The following is a 25,703-nucleotide window of genomic DNA, read 5'->3' as shown; positions in this document are numbered from 1 at the left end:
TATCAAATGTTTGTTGCACCTGATCTCTCTTATTTGAAGCCCAGTGACACTTCTCTGTTAGCTGATTTGAGGTTCATGTCCTCATTTTATCTCACAGCTGTGGCAGGTTTTTTAAAAAAGTAGCAGCAACGGAGGAGTCCCACAAATCCCATAATGACCCCATGAAAATAAGACAATAAAATCTAGGCGTCATACTCAAAATGAAATGTCAGTATTTTGTAATCTGTCTCTTTTGTACACAAACCTTGTTCCAGAGCTTGTCCAGTCGGGGGTCATCAAACATGTCTCCCTCTTTGGTGTCGTGGTCTTTCAGTAAGTTGCTCTCCAGTGGCCGAGTGTCCCTTTTGCCGTCCATCCCATACTTGGCCAGGATCACTGCAAGACACATAAGTATAACTTCAAGCAAATGCTGTAGGGTATGAACATAACTTAACCCCGAAGAAACATTAGAAGCTGCCAGGGGAGGAAGCCAATAATCAAGAGAATCTAAAGTCACTAAGAGGTGTAGTCATCATTTTAAAAAAGACTCTAAAGCCCTTGACTGTAACTCGTTAACGTCAAAGAATATCATTACATTTTAAAGAGAACAGCAAAGGGAGTATCATCTCCAAGGCCAACAAAGAAGGTTTGGAGATACAGAAGTGGATGAGAGCGTATCAAACACACTTCACATTTTTTTGGACATTGCGTGGCGCACAGAAGGTGATGTGCTTTTTTGTCATGTTACTCTTCAAGTGAAAAACTTCATTTTTAAAGATGAGAATAAAGGAAGGAGAGAATGCTCATTTTTCAAACCAATTACTGAACAGAAATCATCAGGGCACATACAAGGGAAACAAGCTTCTTATCTGTCTTTAAAGGGGAACTTTGGTTTTTTTCAACCTGGGGTCTGTTTCCATATGTAATTTCAAAACACCGGTTTTGGCGCGATCTATCGCGCGATTTCGGAACGACATTTGCTTTCTAGCGTCCTGAGATTTGGATACAGACCACAACAAAGAGCGATCGCCAGGTAATGTGGAGGTTTTCGTTCACTTCTCATCTCTAGTATGTTGTGGGACACTCATTGAGACTATCTGAGCCGGTCAGTGTGGGGCAAAAGCACGTTAGGGCAGACTTTGACGCGGGGGGGCCAGCTGCCCCATACTTTTCGCTAGCCGAGCTGCTAGCTGAGCTGCTAAGCTGCCTGCCTGGCTAAATACTGGAGCTATGTCGAAAATTCATTTCTCCATCACTCACATATATGAAATTACATATGGAAACAGACCCCAGGTTGAAAAAACCGAAGTTCCCCTTTAACATTTTTCTACTTGTCATTGTTTTAAAGTTGTGTACCAAAGCTACACCTCACATGACTGGCAATAAAACTGATTCCAAAGTGCAAGACAAGAGATTAACAACAAAACTCCTAAATGCATCCATTTCTGCTGTAAAATTGTTCAACATTTGTCCTACTGAAAAAATACTGAGCTGCACACAAAAGTTGGACTTGGCCCTGCAGAAGCTCTGGCCTCATTATTCTGCTCCAGTTAACTGTCACTGTAGTGGCTGATTCAGCACCATCTCAGCTTTGTTAAACCCCATCAATGTCACTTATTAACTAGTGATACTTAAAAGTGTGGGTCCATATACAGAAGGCGAAGGTTTAAAATGTTCCTCAAAAACAGGGTACAAGAAGTTATAGACAATCTCTGCCATTCTCCTGGGCTTGTATATTTTACATTTCATTCTTTTTTTCAGCTAAATCTCTTCAGTCGAGCCACACCTAATATAAACAGCAAAACAAGCTAAATCAGTCAATTTACAACAAGCAAAGTGTTAGAATTTGTCTCTAGACACATCAAACTGCATGTATCAAGATGTGCTGCAGAGAGGACAATAAGGAAAGAAAGTTTTTTTCAGCCCAATTAGACTGACTGAAGGAGAAGGACACGATTCAGTGGGGAGCAGGTGACTTGAGGTCCTCCTTAAAAATTTATATTTAGCCATCAACGGAACAGAAAGTGACTCTGCTGCTCTGCCTGGAGCAGGAAGGTCACCCCACCACTGCAGAGTGAGGAGGGAGAGGAGTCCAGAGCAGGTGGATGTCTGCCTGAGCTGCCACGAGGCGGGAAGTGTCCACCGGCTGCTCGTGCTAAACAGACTGTTGTGTAGTGTTGGCCCGCTGCCTGCAGGTGCTGAGGTAAATATTCCCTCATGTAACGGCTCCAGGGTTTCAAAGACAAGGATAATCTCTATTCTCTTAGGTTATACTTGTTTGTATAGGACAAAAGAGGACAAATAACATTTCAACTTTTTACAGTAGACATCATTGCACAGTGTCCATTGTCCTTTTGTGTACGTCAATGTTAAAATGTTTCTGAAAAGTTTCTGTCTTCAATATCTCTCTTGTATTAAAAACAAACAACAATTTCAGTTTGTGTTTAATTTAGCAGAAAATTCCTCAGTTTGCGGAAAAACTGTATCTCTGTAGAACTTGTTTTGTACTGGCAATAGCACCCATGTTGTCATCTGAACAAACTGTAGGACCTCATCTCTGTCTGAATTGTCGATCATTTTGTCACAGTTTATCTTTACACTAAACACTGCATATTATTTAGTATCTGAATGAAATATTCATAGCATCCTCTGCACATCCATGTGTAAGTGACCCTTCGTAAACCCTGTAATGGTAATACTAATCATGGCTGGCTTGCAAAATCAAAAACATATTTTAGCATAAAACTGTTAAAAAATAAATACACAAAGGAATGTGTTAATGCTGGTGCTTTAAATCCACTACATTCCATATGCCTGTGGTTAGAAAAAGTGCCATGACTGCTTTGGATCAATGAAGTGTAAAGAATCATGGGATGTTTGAATCCTCTAATGATGAAATAAAGATTTCTTTACCGATGTTTAATGTATACACATAATTTGCATGTGGTAAATGTGTATGCCAACACTGCATATCAATAAATTAGCATTCCTTCAGTATGGGGTATGGATTGAGCTGCAGAGTTAATTTTAAATGGAAAGAGACTTAAGCAACAGTATAACCTTGATTTGGATAAAAAATACAATACTTCCAAAAAAAAAGTGTCCATTAAATTACTCTACCAGCCAGGGAAAATGTGCTGTAAACTATATGTCTATGTTATTGCCATATGTTGTTGATCTTAAGCATATAAAATCAAAAAATATGTGCAGTTGCCATCATTAGCTCTTTCCTCAGTCTCAGCAGACTTTCACAGACCTGAACTAAATCAACGTCACTTCAACCTGCCGTCTTGACTGATCACCTGCTTTACAGCAACACTAATGAAATTTCACAGTTGGGAGAATCCACGCTTTCTTAACCTTTAATCCATCACAAAGGTTCCACAACTCAATATGCAGGACACGAGGTTATTCAAAAGATCCTGCATGTCATTAGGACGACATTAGCATCAGCCTCTCACAGCCAATACAGCTTCTGATCAGTGTGATACTTAATAATATAACAGGAAATCCTGTAATACTCCCAGGTTGTAGCATGGGACCTGCTTCATTTTGATGTCACTTTTTCTACTGGGTGATTACCAACTGCTACGTGTTAACATTTAGCATCGCTACTTGTCACATCATAAAAATTCCAGCTTAGTGTTTCAAAAGAAGGGTGAGTTACTGAATATTTACAGCAGAGTCACTCAGGACAAACTGCGCTTCACTGCTTCACTCCAGAAACTGTCTCACCATTGAAGTTACGTCTGAGTTGAGCCTCTCTCTCCCCGTTTTCATCCAGACCCTCCACCTTCATTTTCTTCCACTGCAGCTCATCTTTCTCCTGGAGCTTCAGGTCACTGTGCAGCTCAGCTTGCCGGACTGGGGGCAATTGCATCTATCAAGCCAAAACGAGCAGATCTTGTAAGGTTTGTCGGACACAAAGAGGGACAAGACTGGCAGACAGAACAGTAAAAAGTGTACTAACAGTAAACATGCTGTATGCTACAGCTACCACTTAATTAAGTTGGTAAATACAGGTTATTTGTTTGTGATGAAGATAGAAATCAGAGTTTTGGCAACTTTTGGGGAATTCAAAGTACGATTATAGTCCCAGTTTGACCACAGCAACGGTTTAAATGAAATATAGCAGTAGGACACTAAAGATAAACTGAGGGACCGCTTTGACCTGCAAAATATTAATTATACTTGTTATAAATTACTCAACATTTATATTAACCTATCTTTAAGGAGACCTTTTACCCATCAGGGAGATGCCCACAACTACAGTCTTCTACTGTTGACCAAAAGGTACATTTCATTCATTTAAAAAAAAAAAAATGGCTGTGTGATTACTTGTGCTTGGTTGCTCTGGATCAGAATGAGGCAGATTTGGAAAGCTAGTGTTTTGCTATCCAGGATCTGGTAATCCATCTTACTATTGAGCGAGTTTTTAAAACAGCATTAGACTGGATCATTTAAATCCAGATACAACCTTTTCAAGACGAACAGATCTGGATTACCAGCTCTTGGTGGGATTAGTTTGAAAAATTCCTCTTTTATTTGAAGAGACAGAAAAACAACAAAAATAAAAGAACACAAAAATTCTTCTTATTTTTTGTTTCTTTTTAACAGTCAAATCCCTCATCTGATTCACAACAAATAAATATGCATTACTCAGTTGTATATTGCAGAAAACTTGAACATGTTCTGAATAATAAAATAAGCAAAAATAAGCAATAGATTAAGAAAATAAAGAGTCATATGTGGAGAGACCAGCAATGCTTTTAGGAGGCATAATTATCGATAAATAAACAATATATAATGATGAGACAAAAGTTAAAATAGGATATTACTTTGGTTTGATACTGACAACTGTTGGTGGGGTTCTTTAATGGAGACAAAAACACTTTTTTCATACTTCAGTAAACTGACAATGTTAACAGGCCGGCTAATGTTAACTTTATCACTGTAATGGTTAAACAAATTAAATGTAAAGTACAAGTAACTGTACATTTGATGGATGATACATATGTGTTATGACATTTCGTTTCCTTGAATCCACCTTTCTGCCTGATAATGATAACCTTCTTGTATTGTTTGTTTTGTTTTGTTTTGTTTTTGGATGACAAGTATCCTAATCCTCTGAAGGGTTGATCCAGATTATCTAATCCGATTTTACGATCTGAATCTTTCTTTTCTTTCAGGATCTGATCCAATCCGATAGTTAAACTGGATCAGAAGACCTCCGAGTCTGTGAAGAGATGAGCACTGTAACTACAGGCAGGTGTTAGCGTTGTCTTAATTATGCTGCAGCCTCCAACAGTGTTAATATGTTTGTGTTAACGAAGTGGGTGTTTTCCTACACATATAAATCAGGTACATACCCTTTTAGCTTTCTCCCACACTTGGTTCAGCTTAGCTATCCTGAACTCCACTGCTTGTCCATCACTGCCGCTGGGTTTGGGCTCATTCACCTCCCGGGAGTATTTTCCAGCATGTATACCGACACCGAGCCACAAAACTGCGACGAAACACTGCAGCCTCATTTTTAATATAAATATACGCAACCGACGACAGAAACAAAGCCGTCTAAATACTGGCTAGCTAACAAACACAACTATTGTTGAGGCTTATAGGAGCACCGCAAGTCATGTGCCTAAAAAGGGGAGGGAACTTCCTAAACCTAAGCATCCTGGGAAATGTAGTTTTCTATTATCAACCTTTCTGGTTTGAGTAAAGCACAAACGACCTTTTAAAACTACAATTCCCGAAATGCCGCTCTGCGTGGTTACTAAGCAACGTAGCTGCAAAGCCAGTGAGCAAATAGAAAGTCTCCACGCTTTTACGCACTGATGCGACTTACATTTTCATGTAAACTCATATGTATTTATAATATATGTTTGAACGATATAAGTACAGTAATTTTAAAAAAGTAACGTGATTAGTGCATTCTCCAACAACATACAAATCTGTGTAACATTTTTGCACTAATCGTAACATGAAAATTTTTGTTTTAGTGTTCAATATTTCAATTTCATTGGCAATATATCATTATTATCACTTACAATGTTACTTCTCTTCCTCAGAGTCAATGGCCACATTACTTCTTATTTTCTACTCTAGTCTTATTTTAAGTTACTCATTCTGTATTTTCAGTAATGTGCTGCACTTATGATTTATTGCTTTTCTATTACTGAATTTATTGTCACATTGTTTAATTTGGTTCCCTGAAAACTGTTGGAATGCAGATAAAAGCTTTTTGAAATGTTGTTTTTGGAATGCAAAGTGCTTTTTAAGTAATAAAAAAATGATCTCAAAGCTATACTCAGGTTTGATTTACTTCTCACAGTCCTTACATATTACATTTATTAAAAACAAAAAGAGCATACTTTATGTTGATTGTTTTTTAAAGGAAACCCTGTAAAAGTATTGTATGTTGGTCACTCCAGATACTGAGTGGTTTTCTGAATCCCCCCCCCGTGCACTACTCATGGTGTCTAATCAGCATCTTGATATGGCACACCTGTGAGGTGGGATGGATTATCTCAGCAAAGGAGAAGTGCTCCCTATCACAGATTTAGACAGATTTGTGAACAATATTTGAGAGAAATGGTGATATTGTTCATGTGGAAAAAGTTTTAGATCTTTCAGTTCATCTCATTAAAAATGGGAGCAAAAACAAAAGTGTTGAGTTTATATTTTTGTTGAGTGTATTAAAAAGTTCCCCAGCATTTAGAGCAGGGGTGTCAAACTCCATTCCTGGAGGCCCACTATCCTGTATGTTTTAGATGTTTCCCTCTTCCAACACACCTGATTCAAATGATCAGGCTCGTTATCAGGCTTCTGCTGAGCTTGATGATAAGCTGATCATTTGAATCAGGTGTGTTGGAAGAAGGAAACATCTAAAACATGCAGGATAGTGGGCCTCCAGGAAACGGAGTTTGACACCCCTGGTTTAGAGAGTTTAAAGAAGACAGAATTTTTTAAAAATGCAAACACGACACAAGCTGTGGTATTTATGGAGTATGTGGAAAATGCACACAAACACACAGACACACACTCACACAGGTCTTTAGGAGTTGACAATTGATATTGTTCATCGCATATTCAAGACAGCCTGGGTAATTAGATTTAGTTGCAGACAGAATGAGAGAAAGCATTTCATTATTGATCCAGCAAACCGGTCGCCTTGACAAAATAGTTTATACAGCATCTATGCCAATACACCTCAATAACTGAAGGGAATTATGTTACATTATAATAAACTGGCAGAAAGAGTAGGGAAAGTGAGAGAGACACACAAACAGATGGAAAGGCATTATATTGTACTCCTTCGCCTTAATAAAATTGTATAGGAACTCCCATGCCAATAAATTTGATCCAGCTGAAACTGAACTGAAGTGCAGCGTGTGTAAGTTAGAGAATGAATAATGGACCTGTGGGTAAGTACCAGGCAGCAGTTCACAATCACTCAACAAAAGCACCACAACAAATCAAATAATCTGCCTGAGTAGTTTTAAATCAGCAGCATTACAAAACTTCCTCAATACTTACCTGACAGTAGAAATCCAATAAGGACTGCTATTTAAACAAGAATACCACTTTCAGATACAATGGTCAAAAACAAGCCATCACTGTCCGGCAGCAGTCAGTTTAATCATTTCAGCGCTGACAGATTTTAATATGGGTTTTATGAATTTTGTAAGAACAGCAGATCAAAAGCAAATAAGCTAAGTGTTTAATCATGTTCATTTACATATGTAAAGCAATAACAACTAGACCGCTTTCAAAAGATTGAAGATTCAAGAGTTTTTACTTGTCACATGATGCAAAGTGACTCTTCCTGTGCAAAAACAACATACGTCATAAAGGAAAGATAGACTAAAAACAACAGAAAATGTGAAAAAAACAACAACAATGTAATAAGGAGTGGAGCTTTTGAGGCTAAAAGAATCTTTTCCAGCCCCAATAACTCCGTTATCTATTTATCTCCCAGCCTTCTCTGTGTAATACATCTATTTACTACTTCTCAATGTAACAGGTTTTGGCTTTAATGAGCAAAAATGTGCACCAGATATCTGCTACTGATGGAGTTGCATTTAATGAAAGTATCAGGCTGCCAATAAAGCCAGCCGGCCATCATGAAAAAACAACATTACACTGTAAAATGGAATTTTGTCAGAAAACTGTGTAGAATTTCAATTTAGAGTCCCATCACAGCTGTGCGGATTACCTGCACACATGCATGCACACTATAGGGACGATGAGAAATGTTTAAATGTCAACTGATACATAAGTACAGCTGTGAGGAAAAGTTTACATACACTTGTAAAAAGTAAGCAAAGACAATCATAGTTTTTCAATGATTCCTATAACTCTTATTTTTCTATGATGGAATCACTGAAACACATGTTAAAAAGATGTTAGCAAGTGTTGACTAGTTTGATTTTTTCATAGAATAATGTAGGTCTGCTGTGTCAAACATGTACATACAGCAGCTTGAATGATCAGACTTGGTGATATAGAAAGCTGTGTTAATAAGATTTTCTTAGTGGCATGGCCTTTTAGCTTCTCATGAGTGATTATTGACTACAGCTGAGTCTGTCAGTTTCAATAGAACCCATGTGAAATGAATTATGTAAAAAAACAAATCAATGACTTGAACAAGTCAGTAAAGTCACTTGGGGGTATTTCAAAGCAGCTACACATCCTGAAATCATCTGTGCAAACATTAGTTTGTAAGTAAACACAAACTAACACCTGCTACTGAGAGACAACTGGTCAGGATGGACATAAGTCAACCAAAATCCCAAAAAAGCAGGTCTGCAATGAATTAGAAGCTACTGAGCACAGTGTTCACAGTCAAGTGTGTTATACTTTTCCATAAGCTGAGAGGCTGCTGAGGAAACCTTTTCTCCAGAAGCAGCTCCTTGAAGCTCGACTAAAGTTTGCTGCTGATCACATGGACAAAGAAAAAGCCTGTTTGGAAAAGAGAAAAGTGAGGCTAATGTCAAGTATGGTGGTGGCAGTGTTATGCTCTGGGGCTGTTTTTCTGAAAGCGGAAGGAGGATTACTTTGGCATTCTTCAGTAAAACGTTAAATCATCAAACAGAAGGTTGAATCTTGGGTGTTCCATTAAGACGGTGACCACAAACACACATCAAAAGTGGTAAAGAAATAACTAAATTTGGCTAGAATTAAAGTTTTAGACCCATCTCAACAAAGTTCTGATGTAAACCCCTTCAAGAACCTGTGGACTGTGCTGAAGAAACAAGCCTGTGTCAGAAAACCAACTAATATATTTGAGCTGTATCAATTCTGTCAAGATGAGTGATCTGAGATACAACGAGAAGCTTGTGGACGGTAACCAAAAGAAGCGAAAATGGATAACTGACATTTAGCTAAATAATAGCATTACTGTATCTGTGTGTACATTTTTGAACCAGCTGTCACATTTCCAGACGAGCTATAAAAACACAAAGACACAATCAAAATGCATGATGATGCATGCATATCGATGATCATAGAAAATTCTGAGTTATAAGAGTCACTGGAAGCTCAAAACTGCATCATATACATAGTCTGTGCAAGTGTATGTGAACTTGTGTTCCTGACTGTAGCATCATTGACATAACTTTTCATGAACTGCCACTCAAATGTCTCGCAACAAAGATATATGTGTAATTTATCTCTCATAGCTATCGACTTATGTTTGAGCAAACCCCCTTCAATGAAAAGATCTAAGTAATCTGTTTCTGTTGACCTGGACAGACATGGACTTCTCCAATCATATTAAAGTTGGATGATTTAAAATATTTGTTGACAAAAATCGATAAAATTCAATTGTAATGCTGTATATCCAAAGGAATAGAATAAGGGTGAGTAGTGGAGGTTACGTGTCTGAGCCTGCAGAAATATGTGTCTGCAAGAGTCTCTGGAGAGGCAAGTCAAGAAAAAGAGAGGGATATTAAGCCGGTGGGAAGCTGTGGCACAGCAAGCAGCCCACAGTACCGTGACTGTTACATAAACCATGTTTGATGACGCCGTCGTTTTGTCTCCCTTTGATTTTCACCAGGTGGAGAGAAGAGGTATCGGCCGAGGAGAGGTTTGCGAGCAGTGAGACGCAAAAGGAAGACAAAGTGGAAGAAAGCATGAAAGCAGAAAATGAAGAAATTGAGAAGGAACAAAGAAAAGAATAAACAAAGAGATTGAAACAGCAGGTGTTTCATCAGTAAGTCTTGTTGTCCTGTGGGTGTTAGGGAAAGTCATAATGAAATAAAGGATATATTCAATCACTGACCACGAACAAACACAGTCATTAGGAGCAAGTGATTGCAATAAACAGGCTTCGATTATCTTATTACTTGTGCTAATTTAACTGCAGGGAACAACAGGAGCAGACATCACATCAACTTAGAGTCTAGCTCGGCCCGAATTAGCTCCTCACTAATTTAACTTTCAGCGTTTCAAGACCTTCCAACAGCTATTTCATGGTGCTTTCAACAGTGCTGGGACAGTTTCAGCAAATGTTAGGAAAACAGCCTTTTGCAGTGGCTTGCTGGTGGAGCAAAATTAGTTTTGAAAATTGAATGCATGTTTAATGATTGCAAATAAACCAACTCTGTTTGCTGATAAAGGAAAAGGGGAGCTTTTGTTTTCCTCTGCCATTTATTTTAATTAAATTTCCCCTTTTAATTGTAACCCACAAACCAGACGAGCCCTCTGACGCAACACTTCTTGTCACATTTTCTAAAAAACATATATACAATGTTATTAGGCTTAAATTAGTTACACAGCTGCAGCTGTAGGAGAGATTGCTGTTAAATGAAAAAGAAACAAAACTTCAGTGAGTGCTAAACATGCAAATGAATAACCACAGAAGACCGAAATGGTTTGTGGTTGCATAAAGTTAACTGAAATCACGTTTACTGGACTTTAACACAATTGTAGCTAATGGTGAATTGTGGTTTTGCAGTGTTTTTGATTATATAATTTTCAAAGTCAGCTTTTATTTATTTCTTGTCTCTTTTATTTGATTTTCTATGTACCAGCTGAACCTGAGCTTTTGAAAAAGATGAGAAAGAAGAATCCCAGAAGTGTGGAAAAAGGCAGCAAGAAACAATATCTTTACAGCAACTAGTGTCTGTATCATGAACTGCATCTAATTTCTTAGATGTGCAAGTTCTATATTCTGTGTGAGCAGGATTCATGTTGGACTTGTCATTGGACCAACTGTCCAATAACAAATCTTGGAAAATGCAGTTGAGTTGATGGACTCAATGATATATTAATAATAAGACCTTGCAGGCTTTTTGTTTTACCTCTGTTTTTTACCTATTTGTTGCTGTTGGATCAATCACTCTCTGTTTATCTTTTGGCCTGAATTTCTTGTTAGCTATGCAAGCATAAGGTATTATTCCAGCACTCTGTACTTCTTGTAATCCTGCATCCTGTAAAATGTATGTAATCAAAAAATAAAAGTCCTATGATGGAAATGTGCTAATTTTAGACCATGGATGGGAAATGAAAGAGCTTCTATTTTTTGCATAAATGAAGTAAGGAGTCTTTCCTTTTGTCCGCAGCGAGCCAGTTTGGTCGTCCTCATTTCAAGGCATTACAAAGTCACCATCAACCACTTTTCAGTCTGTCAGCAGTAGCTTTCCATTTCTGACATCAATGATGCAGTTTTCAGCCTGAAATGTCAGCGTGAAATTGAGTTATTTTTTGCCAATGATACTGTCAATTTCTGGAAGGGCTAAAAATTGACATGTTCAGTGAAGCAAAGTTGTATATAAACCGCATGGCTAATTTCAAGAAATGAAAATACAACGTACATAATATGTTCAGGCTTGCTGCAACAATAAAAATGTTCTTTAGAACATATTTCCACAAGTAACTACAGACTATGACATCAAAGTTCATCACATTATGAACGGGAGCATGAGGTAATTATAAAGGACTAATAATTATGGGGGTTATTCTTTTCCACTGGATAATCAGCAACTCTTTAAACAACCAATGGAGGTAATTCAGCTCTCTGGAGTTGGTGACCCAGACTTACTGTCTGTCTTTCAGTTATAAGATTCTGTTTTAAAAAGGACTGGCACTGGGAAGGCAATACATTTTTAATAAGAAATGGATATGGATGATGTGCCACTGGTAGCATATGCAATATCATATGCAGTGCTGCCCGTTATGTGTCCATCTGCCAAATAGTCAACTTCAGGGAAGCTGAGGGACTGAAGCTACACTTATAGCTTCATGCATTTTTTTTTTGTATAACCAGGTAGGCCATACTATTGTGTAATAATTACAACAGGAGTAAAGGAAGAAAGTGAGGTAACATTGGTACTGTAACAAATAATCTCCCATTCTAGATGTCCTTGTTCTCAGACATGTTCTCCATTTTCTCCCTGGAAGACTCTGGGGCCTCCTCCCAGTTGGATTAACATCATTTTTTAAAGGTTAAATGAAAGTTTTAATCAAGCCAAATAACCAAAATCTTTAAACTGAAGCAGATATGAATGGCTACATCTGCAAGGTCAGAGTTTCTTTGTGTTACACTTATGTTTAAATGGTGACATATGGTGTGTTTTGAGTCATGCCACCTGAATGTCATTAAATTTGAACATGTCATGTCTTTGATGCAGCCCAGAAAAAAAAGTGAATAGACATATTGTGAAGTGAAGTGAAACCACTGAATGCTTGAGAGATTTCTGTCATCAGCAAACAATTAGGGATCTGGACTATTCAAGCATGCATGTGTTAGACAGAAAACAAAGTATAAAAATATGATGCCACCAGAAGATGCTGAACTATGCATGTATTCTCCCATGTTATACTATGTTTCTGAAAATCTTGCTAAATGAAGTTAAAATGCTAACAATGCTTAAATCAGTGGTAGTTACAAGGCAGTCAAGTGAAGTGGAAAGTTTCCATTTCTTTCTCTTGGATCCGCTTGCCCTGTTCTCAAAGCCCTCCCATGGCAGTCAGCTCAATATTGTTCATTGTTTAATTAAGATTTCACCCCACTCCATCCAAATTGCTCACCGTGTGCTCCAAGTAACGAAAAAAAGTTACACATGCACCGTATTCTCCTTTTAACTCTAACATTACCCAGCACAAATAAAATGAGATTTCAACAGATTCACCTGGTTCCCTCCCAGATTATTGTAAACATAATTTAATTTTATTAAAAAATATCAAAACCTAACCAAGTTCACGGTTTCTGTGCGTTTTGCTGTGCGCAGCAAAATCGGTGTGGCATGGAATAGGAGATAAGGTGATACGCTTGCTTTTCAAAAAAAAAAAAAATCCACTCTTTACTCTGTCCAAAATCTTCAGTTCATCACTTGCTCACACTCAGCTGTACTCATGTCCTTTAGTTACAGAAATATTTCAATAAGTAGTTGAAAGTGGAGCCTGTGATTCCAAGGAAAGATTCTTAATATTTTGCTAGCTGGCATATTTAAACAAAGACAGCAATGCAATCTTGACCACTATCATAAAAACATCAAATAATGGAATATGTACTGGAAAGTTGTTTAAATTCCTTCAGTAGATTTCCAGGGACCCAGTGAATCAATGCTAAGGAGCACTGAAGCTGTTTTTGTGGCACAACAGCTTGTTGGTTTTGCCTAGTTTTCTAAATTTGGTAAAAGCAGATTGGATTAGAACTGCATACTCCACCTAAAGGCCTGCAATATCAGGTTAATAAAGAGAATGAGCCTGCAAACAGTTGCTTTTGTCTCCACACATGCAACTGATACACAGCAACGTTATCATTAATTTGAACGTGTATTTTGGTCCATCAGATTAGTAAAAGTCCAATATTCACTCTTCTTTTTAGCAATGTTTTTATCTACTTCAGTTCCCAGGGGAAATATCCCACGCCTTAGCTGCTGAATGATAAAGACCTATTTTGTCTGCAGTGTTTGGTGCCCGGCAGGTAGAATACAATATGTTTATGCATTTTATTCTTGCTGTTTTTCATCAACAAAAGGAGCCTTCTACTGGGTAAAACTATGCTGATAGATGCCAGAACACTAAAACTGTGGCTTTTCTGTGAGAGTTTGCTGCAATAAGCAAAACCTACATATTACAGCCACTGTAAGAGGGCAGACTTAGATCTTATCATTACTGTACCTCTGTTGCAACCTAGATGGAAAGAGGTAATCGACAGGTAGCAATTTCCATTCATTCAAAATTATTTCCTAATAAACCTAACAAAGTCTTTTGCAGATGCATTTCGTGAAAATGGATCGTAATCCTCTGTAGGTGAAAAAAGACCAAAACAAAAAAATCAGTGACAATATTTCCATTTTTCACTGCAGTTGCTCAGAAAATGCAGCGTGACAAGAGCTAGGACTATTTGACTGTTTTAAAATCCCTGCCTGGGATGCTATCACTCGACATTCGCTCAAAATATTTTGAAAGCACATATCTTATATATTATATTATACAGATATTTTTACAGACGTATTTATAGGATACGAGGGAATTTTCTTCCGATTGAAACATCTGCTGTCTGCTTGCGCATGTGTGTGAAAGAGAGAGCGACGGTGGAGGATTCAATATTCATTAAATGTTCTCAGTCTGCTGACCTTTTCCTTCCTCCCTCCCTGAACCCATGCTTCATTTGATTCAATAAGAGACGTTAATTTTCAAAGCAAACCTCTACTTACAGATTTATTTCCTGAGGGTACTGCTTTTGTGTACAGAGAGCAGAGGAAAGAAGAAAGACGATATAGATCAGCTGTGAGGAGACTGATGAGCGTGGAATTGGGAAAGAAAGAACGAAAGAAAAGCAAAAGAGGTGACTAAATAACCTGTTCTTTGTCGCCAGGCAATCTCACAGCTGTTACTGTGAGAGTGTTACACGGGAAAATGACAATAATTTGTTCTCTGACATAATCCTCAGCTCTACACAGGTGTTGAAGCTTTTCGACTCCACTGACGCAGATATTAATAGTCGAGCTAGAAAGGAGTAAAAGTGTCCAGAAGATTCTTAACATGGAGGAGGGTTGGGGTGTATTGTTGTATGACTGACACGACAGAAATGGAAAGTCAGTGTGCGAGTACACCGCATGCAGTCGTCAAAATTCCCCTTTTGGTTCACCTCTGATGGCGAAATGAAAAGCTGTCAGACTGGTATGAATGACTTGAATGCATAGTTTTTAATCTTGTGCTTCTGTTGGAGGTTTTACTGAATTCAGTTTTTGTACTGTTATGAACCGAATGGTTTTATTAGCCTCATCATAGTCTGGGATGCTTGGTTCAGCTTAAGGTATTTGTTGTTTTGCTTGGTGAAAAGTAAAGACATTATTATTGTGTTGAGACAAATTTATGCCAAAGTATGAATACAAGCCTTACCCTCCCCATTTTTCAAGTAACCTTTCATGAAGTAAATGAAATTTGACAAAAAGCATTCAAAAATTAATGTGACATGAAATTTGTATGGATTAATTAGTTTGAAAGACTTTTCAGCTGTTATTGACTTTAATTTTCCATCGACAAAATGAGACTTCATGCTTTGTGTGAGTCTACTTGCCCACTGACAAAAACCAAATGTCTTCACTGCTCTGATTCGAGGGCTGTATTCAGAGCTGACGCAACAAAGCAAGCAGGAAAAGACAAATGCAGCATGACCATTCCTCCAAAAGAGCCTCTTTGTCCACAAAAATCTATTACTCAAAGGCCAGCTAGGGCCTGGGGCTGACTACACAGACCTGAGAAGAGAATATGTGGTTTCTGTTGTTACCTTGCAGGCCCTGCTGCTTGTGTTGAGCTGAAACCAGCATGGACTCAGGCCGGCAGCCGGGATTCATTTCTGCGGATGTAATGGACAGCCCGTCGAGGGGACAACAGACTCTACAGTCACGCTTGTAGCACTAGTATTTTGTATTTATTCTTTAATTTCGTACCGATATACTGTATATGGTGCGGCTGCCATGAAATGCAATCTAGCTGTACAAAATAACAAGCATCGTGTGATAAATGGTACGACATGGATGGAAAGTCTTTAAGTGATTTCAGTCTGGGTTGTTTTGGTGCACCTGTGGTCACCGTGGTAACAGTAACTGTAGTTTGCAGGGGCCTGGAATCTGAAGGCAGCATTTCACATATACAATACAAGGTGGCTTTCCTGTGCAGCCCAACAAACTTTTTTCAATAAAGAACTCTGTCAACAGACTAGTTTGCCTTTGCCTCAAGGAACCACAAGAAGATCTTAAGCTAGGGAAGGTGTGTGTAGTCTTTCGGCTAAGGTGTGCAGACAGGTTTTTTTTTGGTTTTAAATTACTTTTCTGCAGTCCCAATGCATAACAGCCACTAACCTCAGTGAGAAATACCAGACTTTTTTCTTCCATCTTCACTCCACAGAAAAATCTCCCCTCTGCTTAGCAAATTGAACCGGCAATAAGTTCCTACGGCTCTGATGTAGCAGCTGCAGAGTGAACAGTAAACAGTGAGGTTGATGATAGTGGGATAAAATTACAGTGCTGCATTACAGATATGCATCATTTCCTCTGAAACTCGCAGATGTATAAAGCAATTTGAACCCACTGTGGCAAATGCAAACTCAGCCACCAACAAAGAATACTGGTATATATAAGTAACTCATTTCAGAATGTTATTATATTGAAATACACTGCCGATTGGTTAAAAGGAACACAAATGGAGTTTGATTTCATACAAAACCTTGAAGGTTAACATTTAAAAGCACCTGAAAAAAGGGTAAACTTCAAAATCTATGTTAGAGTGAATACATTCTATTCCATCTGTGGATAAAAATCATGAGACATGACTGAAACGAATTTTGCTGTGAGATTGTTTCTTAATTTGCTTTGTTTTGTAGATGCATATTTGTGTAAATGCTATGTGTGTGTGGTTTTGTTGTTACATTGCTTTAAATTTGTATGGTTTTGGTAGTTCACTGGAGTTTATGAGACAGTCAGTTTTCACTCTAGTCTTTTCTCTGACCTCCATTTTCATTTCATTCATCCACTTACTGCATGTGTAGATTCTCTACTCTACCTTTTCCTATTTAGAAATTAGTCCTGCACTGACAAAGAAAAACCTAACTAAAGCTTCTAGCTATTATCATGAAAATGTATTTAGCCAAGTAGAGGTGAAAGTACTCGATGCAGAAAGATGCCCCTTGTAATTGTTGTACTATTTCATATTGATACTCAACCATTACTGTAAAGAAACAGACTTTACTGTTGGTTGAGGTTGAGCTCATTTTTGCACAATTTTATGTCTAACTGCAACTAATGGTTATTTTAATCAACTAAATGTTTCATTGACATATTATTTCATTCTTAAAATAGTAACAAATGCAGTCACAAGTGCTTTATGTCGCTGTCTAAATAGTCAATTTTTCATTAAACTAATGGGTAGTTTAAATTAAAGCAAAACAACATATTTATTAAGTTCGTCATGAATTGAATGTGCAAGTTATAATTAAAATGCCCCCCCCAAAAAAAAATAAATAAATGCAGTGTTGGATAAAGCACAGCATTTAGGAAATATAAAGTGGCACAAAAAGTACCTCAACGTTATACTTTAGCATAGTTTTTTTTTTATCCATTCCATCACTGTTGATAGTGTCAGATTCTGGAATACAACTTCCTTAATAAACTATATTCATCATGTATTCAGTATTTAAAACTCATATCACGTCTGCCACTCACTCCACCAAACCAAACACACTGATAAAATTCCAAAACACGGCACGGTATGAAGGATTGCATTAGATGTGAGTTCGTGTTGTGTCAGCTTTCACTTTGTCTGATGAAAGTTTTGTGATCACACTGCTGTAGGCATGACCATCCTCCCAAAAATCTGTAAATTAAGGGATAATCACAGTGGAACTCTTGGGAACAGCATGCCAGTCCGAAGTAATGGAAAATTTTATTTTCATAAATTTTGTTCAATTAAAACACAGCCTTCTGAGACGTACCTGTAATTTTATTTTATTTTTTTTTGCCTGCATGTTTCAATAATTCATAAACATAGCCTGGAGGTAGCATAATTCCTTGCAATATCTTTTCCTTCGGAACTGTACTTGGTTAAATGGGGTTTGGGTGGCATTGGAAAGTACAGTACATTAGTCAAAAAGGACAAGGCAAGTATGAATTATTATAGCAGTGGGTGAATAATTGAACAAGTTCCTCTTAAGACTGCTCTGGGCACTTGAGGCACCTATGAGATGTTTTTCTACATTTCCATGCTCAGAAATCGGGGGTCTGTAGTGTATACTGATTCACTGCATTGTGCTGTCAAAGTTTTTATTTAGCCTGTTGTTAGCAGTTTTGTTGGTTGTTTTTTCAGGTAAACGAACAGCAATCTGGGGACAAAATATGTACAAGTGGCAAGTCTCCCTCAGTCACTGTTGTGATTTAATCCCAACACAGTGAGACCGGCACATAGAGAATTTCATACATTTGATGATAAACCTTTGATTTCATGTGCACACACATTCAGCAAGTAGCGCATGTGAAAGAATACATGCCATACATCTGCCCTTGCAATTCAATGAGTCGAAAGAAAAATAAAGAACGGAGCCTCCTGGGCCCTGGTGAGCTACAAGGTCCAAGATAAATAATGGTTTGAAGCCGTGAAGTCAGTCTCTGCGGAGTCTGTGACTGAGAACCAAACTCAGTGCGATTCAAGGTAGACACTGAATTGAGGAAATCCAAAGGGACAAGATTTATGCTACCACACACAATGTACTGCATAACTATACAGCAACATTACCTGACTTCTACTGAAGCCATTACTGGAGATAGTGCTTCATCTGAAAGTCGGTGTTTTTATTATATATTGCCTTCGAGCTGCTATCTTAAAGTCTCTTTCTGGTCAATGATGATATCTCTAAAAACTATTCTTTGTGTATCAAAATTACATATTTAAACATTATTTTTGTTATAGGAAACGAATGCCTTCTTGCTGTTAAATGGTTTAGAGGTGCTCTTGCTCTCGCAACAGTTTAGATTTTCTGTATTTTAAAATACAGGCTCCACCACATTGTGCTATATCCACAGGAACTTATGGTGCCATCTGTAAATGTAATCTGCACAATAAATTTTGCACTGATGCAGCCCCATATCATCACACTCTGCCTGTGCTTCACTGTCAGGACGATGCATTCACTGTGGTTGTCCTGGTCAGATTCAAGCCAAACATTCTAGACCTCATCTGAGCCAAACAAGTTTGTCTTGGTCTAATCAGACCTAAGAATGTGCTCTTAGTATTCATCAGGCTTCTTTTTATATTCTTTAGCACAGTTTCATCTTGCAGTTTTGTTCAAAACAGAAAGAAAATGTATTTGTCTTGGCCGCTGTCCACATAGGTTGATATTACGCAGCGTGCTTTAAACGATCTGAGCTGTCAATATAACATCGGCCCACCTGTTTTCAGCAGCACATTGTAGGTGGCGTCAATTCAGGAGGACAACCGCTGCAGCTATGCTTAGCGGGACTACGGCTTATTCTACACCTCCTGATTACTGCTACAACTCTGTGTCAGTTCATCTTAGTTGGTCACCAAGCTTCCTGTACTCTTCTCCACATTAGTAAAGTCTCACAATCAGATTTTTTTAGTGCTTCTGGTAATTTCTATAAAAAGCCATGATGCAGACAAATACGTTCAAATCAATGTTCTGGTGTTCACAGGTCGTTTCATAACCACATATGCAATGAGGTTAACTGAAAGTCATGTGTACGTACTCAATTTTGCTTCAGTGATGACGCATTTTCTAAGTTGCGTGTCAGTGATCACAAGTGTATTTACTTTGGTTGTTGCATTGAGTTTCTACTTTGGGGGCTGGATTTTTAATATAGTCTTTCTAAAGAATTTGGTTTTGAATATTCATAAGAGCAAATGCTCAGAAATAATGCAGTTATTGGGAATAAATACAATTTTGACTCATTTGACATTTAACTGATATTGCACAAGGGCATATTCACATCTGTTGTACACCATAACTCTACACTGTTGCCTCTTTTAGAATATACTAATCTTCACAATCCCTGCCTCACTCTCCACCCACATGTCCATTGCTCACTGCAGTTTGAATACAATAGCTCAGCTACAACTCTACTATGTAAAGCACTGTAGAACTACTCTGTGCTGCACAGTGACATGTTATAGTACTGGAGTAATTCATCCATACATGCTAGAACTGGAATGATTTGAAGAATAGTAATACAAAAAAGCCCCACCTTGCAATCTAATAGAATTGGTTCCTTACGTTCATTACATGTGAAACTCTGGCTGTCTGGACTGTGATTGGTACGCTGCACTTTCAAGGTGGAAATGCTCTGCAACGACACTGCCTACTTATTTCACTCATAATGTATCTTCTAGCATACATAAAAAACACATGCAAAGAGCAAAGGCAAAGATGAATGAGAAGGAAAGTGTAAGACAGAGACTGAGAGTTGTTGTCATTTTGGAAGGAATCCAATCCATTTTCACAGAGCGGACAAGATGCGGTCTGAATTCTATTGAAAAACTTATCACGTCATTCAATTTTGAAGTTGAGCTGAAAGCATTTCTCCATGATTCATCAGCTCCCAGATGCACTGTTATGCACCCCACTGTTGAAAAAAAAAAGCTCAGACTATTCAGTTTCCCAATTTATTTCTTGTAGATGTCATCTCAGTGAACAATAGATGCAATTTTTTTTACCCATCCACTGGCAACGATGGAGGAAATTATCATTTAGATACTAAAGTGTAGTGAGAATTACATTATTATTGAATGTGTGCACCAGAGAGTTCTTGTAAAAGTTTGTGGGACATGTCATAGAGTGAGGAGACTACAGCTGGCATGAGGGGAAACTGCCATCTTTAATTCATAAGGAGCAGGGCCATGTCTGAACATAATGTTTCAAAGTAACAGAGACCAAGACAGGCAAACAAAAAGAGCAAAGGGAAATAAAGGGCAAGGAAATAAGAAACAACACAGCAGAGGGTGACTTTGCTTAAAGAGAGGACAGATGTCGTGCTGGATAAGAGGTTTCTTCTAAGGTAGATATCTGTATATATCTGTAGGAGGCTCACACTCATAGTGTTTTTAACATCAGAGTAGATAATTTAGTGATTTAAAAGAGCACTTCACTAGTGTTACAATGTGAAAGTACTCTAATCATGAAGAATGTTTGATAAACAGTTGTGCAATGCTTTTTATGGCTCTCAAAGAAGCCATAAAAAGCAAGACTGAGCAAATAGCCTTTGTGTTAAATGCCATCAAGATCATTTCTACAACCCACAATTACTTTGGTCACACAAGAATGAAAGAAGTACACAGGTACAGGTAAGACTGTGATATCATAGGAAAGGTTTCCAGTTTGAAAGAGCCGAACAGTCCATTAAAAGAGGTAGGATGAGAGAACAATGGCATAAATCCGCAGCTGAGTTTCACCCAGGATACTAGGGCTCACATCCAGTGTAGGTACGCAGCAAAACTATGTGGTGGGTTTAGGGAAATACCTCGCTTTGGTTGACACTTTCACAGCAATTGCTATTTCTTAGAAGCTTGATTAGGTTTAGGCACCAAGATTAGTTGGATAGGTTTAGGAAAACAACAACATTTGGGTTAAATCTGGAACCCTTCACAAATTGTTTGAAGCTTCTCTTCTTTCTTCTGGGTTACCTCGGTCATGAGTCCTGTCCTATCTAATACATGAGCAGCTAGTTTAAAAAAAAAGCAAAGCAACAGCATAGACTGTATGAAGTTAAATTTGTAACATATGTGTTATGCCACAAACAAATGTAAGGCTAAAGGAAATACATTTCCCTCAAAGCACAACTGAGAATGGGGTGTTGCTGTATAAGAATGTAACATAACAGCTCGATCTCATGTGTGCACAGTAAATGTGAGCAGTCACACAGTCAAGCAGACAGCTGGATTAATTACAGAAGAAATGCATCTGTTCATGAGATGTGTGTGAGAAGAATCAGTGACAACACTTTCCATCCACATACGATGAAATCAGGATCCATCAATCTGTGTTTCTTTTATTTTAATAATATTTTTATTCATCTTATCCTGAATAGTCTGTTTGTCGTTCCATCAATCCAACTGCTGAATATGTTGCCAAGAACTTCTGTACACAAAGTCATGGTCTGCAGATGGTGAAGCCATAGTGACTTTGTTGATCTGCTGATCAACAAAGTCACTTAGCACCACAGGCTTTTCACTTTCCCCACCATCTATTAGATAAATCACACAACTGAGGCACAGACATTCATGGTTACCAAATGATGAATCCTGATCATTCTGCTGATCCATCTGATTTTGCATTCATATTTCTGGAATATCTTGGCAACTATTTAATCAGAACCCATGAAATTTGGGTCAGACATTCATGTTCTGCTCAGCCTTTAATGGTCCCCTGACTTTTCATTATCTTTATTAGCAGTCTGACAGAGCTGCCAACAAGGGCTTAGTCTCGTTTGCCTTTTGTGAGTCTCTCAGTCTTACTGAGGTTCAATACTAAATTACTGGAAACCCCTTTAATAACATAGGAAATCACAAAAAAATACACATTTTTTGTTATTAAGAGAATAAATCTTATTGTAATAATGTTGCAAATGTCTTGACTAGATTCATATTCACCCTTGAAAATAATAAATACAAGCAAATACTCAGCCTGAAGTGTCCATCTACATTTACATTTTTACTGTGGTGCAATAAGGGAAAACAAGACAATATTCCACCCACAGCCTGTGTCGGTAATCACTAACGCTTTTTCTTGTTAACTCTCTGCGAGTGTACATGCTGAGTATAACACAGCACAGTGATTTTGCCACAAATGTTCTGCAATGTAGACACGTGTCAAGCCTGAAGCTATGAACTATGAATTACATAAATGCACACAGTTGGATTCTGCATTATTCAAAACTGATATGTTCACCAAAAAAAAAACAAAAAAAACATGGGCAAATAAATTCCCGAGGTGAAAATGTGCTGTTGTGTTTCAGTCTTGGCTGTAATGTATCATCACTGCTGTTTTTTATCTTGTTGTGTTTTCTCATATTTTTGTCTTTCGAGGAGAGTTTATCTTGCCAACTTCCCTCAACCCTTGAAAAATGCCTCACTTGAGATACATGCCGTACATATGCACTATAATGCTGCATGCTGCCTGAGAGATGAGTGACTTAGTCATTCTGTGTTTTTTTTTTCCCTTGGTTAATGTGATAATTGCTTCTGTAAGCATTTTCTGTGGAGAAAAACCTTAATGTGGCATCAAATTACAATTACACATTTATATTTCCGCCAGTTGGCCTTCAATGCTGCTCTGTATTTATGAAAAGAACAACTTAATGAACTGAAGACAGACATTCAGCAGCAATGACTTCATTCCAATATTTAAAAGTAGAGGTTGCAATAACAACATATTAAATTTTTATTCAAATCCAGTGAATTTCTCCTCACGGTTTGTGCTCTGGTGTTCGTACTCAGCACAGACTCAGCAAACGGGAATCAAAGTGGCTTGGGATCATGTATTGAACAGAATACCAGTGACTCCTGTGCATGTTCCTGTTCATGGCCACTTGAGGCTGGATTCAAAAACACGCAAGTCCATAGACCGACATGTTAAAGTCCCCAACTTAATAGCAGAAGTAAAGCTTGTTTACAGCCTGATAGAAAAGAAAAAGATCTTTATAACTAGTTTCCCTGTTTAAGACAACTGTACACAGCTAAAGGTTACGCAAAATTAAAAACTTGGCTTCTCTGATTGACAGGTAGGAATGGCTCATGGCTCTGAGATATTTTCACCTCATCTCCACTCACGCTTCACCTGCCCTGGATTAGCTGAGCGTTAGAGTAGTCAACCAATGCAAAGAGAACCATGTCAGTAACCACCACACTGAGTTTCAAATATAGTCTTCCAGAAACCTATGTCAAGGTGCATCCATCTTTTAATACAGTTAAAGGTCAAACTGTCTGGAACTTTGATATTTGTTCAATGAAATGTAACAAAGAAACATTCAGCCATTAATAACATTGTAGATTTCTTCTTTGGTCAAACAATTTATGTAACTACATTCCGCTAACACTGGCCTCTACAACACTGCATTGTTATAACGTCGTCATGTAAAATGACAAAACACACCAACAAACACAGCTCAGACTAAAATACTACTACTACAACTACTACTACTACTACTACTAATACACACGTGGACAAAATTGTTGGTACCCCTCAGTTAAAGAAGGAAAAACCCACAATTCTCACTGAAATCACTTGAAACTCACAAAAGTAACAATAAATAAAAATTTATTGAAAATTAAATAATCAAAATCAGCCATCACTTTTGAATTGTTGATTAACATAATTATTTAAAAAAACAAACTAATGAAATAGGGCTGGACAAAAATGATGGTACCCATAACTTAATATTTTGTTGCACAACCTTTTGAGGCAATCACTGCAATTAAACGATTTCTGTATTTGTCAATGAGCGTTCTGCAGCTGTCAACAGGTATTTTGGCCCACTCCTCATGAGCAAACAGCTCCAGTTGTCTCAGGTTTGATGGGTGTCTTCTCCAAATGGCATGTTTCAGCTCCTTACACATATGTTCAATGGGATTCAGATCTGGGCTCATAGAAGGCCACTTTAGAATAGTCCAACGCTTTTCTCTCAGCCATTCTTGGGTGTTTTTGGCTGTGTGTTTTGGATCGTTGTCCTGTTGGAAGACCCATGACCTGCGACTGAGACCAAGCTTTCTGACACGAGGCAGCACATTTCTCTCCAGAATGCCTTGATAGTCTTCAGATTTCATCGTACCTTGCACACTTTCAAGACACCCTGTGCCAGATGCAGCAAAGCAGCCCCAAAACATTACTGAGCCTCCTCCATGTTTCACCGCAGGGACAGTGTTCTTTTCTTCGTATGCTTGGTTTTTGAGTCTATGAACATAGAGTTGATGTGCCTTACCAAAAAGCTCCAGTTTGGTCTCATCTGTCCAAAGGACATTCTCCCAGAAGCTTTGTGGCTTGTCAACATGCATTTTTGCAAATTCCAGTCTGGCTTTTTTATGAGTTTTTTTCAGCAGTGGTGTCCTCCTTGGTCGTCTCCCATGAAGTCCACTTTGGCTCAAACAACGACGAATGGTGCGATCTGACACTGATGTACCTTGGCCTTGGAGTTCACCTATAATTTCTTTGGAGGTTGCTCTGGGCTCTTTGGATACAATTCAAACGATCCGTCTCTTCAATTTGTCATCAATTTTCCTCTTGCGGCCACGTCCAGGGAGGTTGGCTACTGTCCCGTGGGTCTTGAACTTCTGAATAATATGAGCCACTGTTGTCACAGGAACTTCAAGCTGTTTAGAGATGGTCTTATAGCCTTTACCTTTAAGATGTTTGTCTATAATTTTTTTCGGATGTCCTGGGACAATTCTCTCCTTCGCTTTCTGTTGTCCATGTTCAGTGTGGTACACACCTTTTCACCAAACAGCAGGGTGACTACTTGTCTCCCTTTAAATAGGCAGACTGACTGATTATGAGTTTGGAAACACCTGTGATGTCAATTAAATGACACACCTGAGTTAATCATGTCACTCTGGTCAAAAAGTTTTCAATCTTTTATAGAGGTACCATCATTTTTGTCCAGGCCTGTTTCATTAGTTTGTTTTTTTAAATAATTATGTTAATCAACAATTCAAAAGTAATGGCTGTTTTTGATTATTTAATTTTCAATAAATTCTTATTTATTGTTACT

At 38.0% G+C, this 25,703-nt stretch overlaps 1 protein-coding gene across 4 annotated transcripts in view; it reads right to left on the bottom strand.

The window, feature by feature from the left end:
- lrpap1 (low density lipoprotein receptor-related protein associated protein 1) overlaps positions 1 to 25,703 on the bottom strand; it is a 141,368-nt gene that overhangs the window by 22,170 nt on the left and 93,495 nt on the right. For 3 of the 4 annotated variants that reach the window (XM_051946350.1, XM_051946351.1, XM_051946352.1), the window contains 2 exons: positions 3,715 to 3,859; positions 245 to 375 (listed from right to left, as the gene is read on the bottom strand). In XM_051946350.1, coding sequence (XP_051802310.1) covers positions 245 to 375; positions 3,715 to 3,859 — 276 coding nt within the window. Of the gene's footprint in view, positions 1 to 244; positions 376 to 3,714; positions 3,860 to 5,348; positions 5,623 to 25,703 lie in introns of those variants that run through there. The other variant, XM_022209287.2, reaches the window with a different exon arrangement.

Source organism: Acanthochromis polyacanthus, chromosome 3 (assembly GCF_021347895.1).
Source record: "Acanthochromis polyacanthus isolate Apoly-LR-REF ecotype Palm Island chromosome 3, KAUST_Apoly_ChrSc, whole genome shotgun sequence".
NCBI lineage: Eukaryota > Metazoa > Chordata > Actinopteri > Pomacentridae > Acanthochromis > Acanthochromis polyacanthus.
The sequence above is the reverse complement of the archived record's forward strand: the minus strand, read 5'-3'. Positions and strand labels throughout refer to the sequence as shown.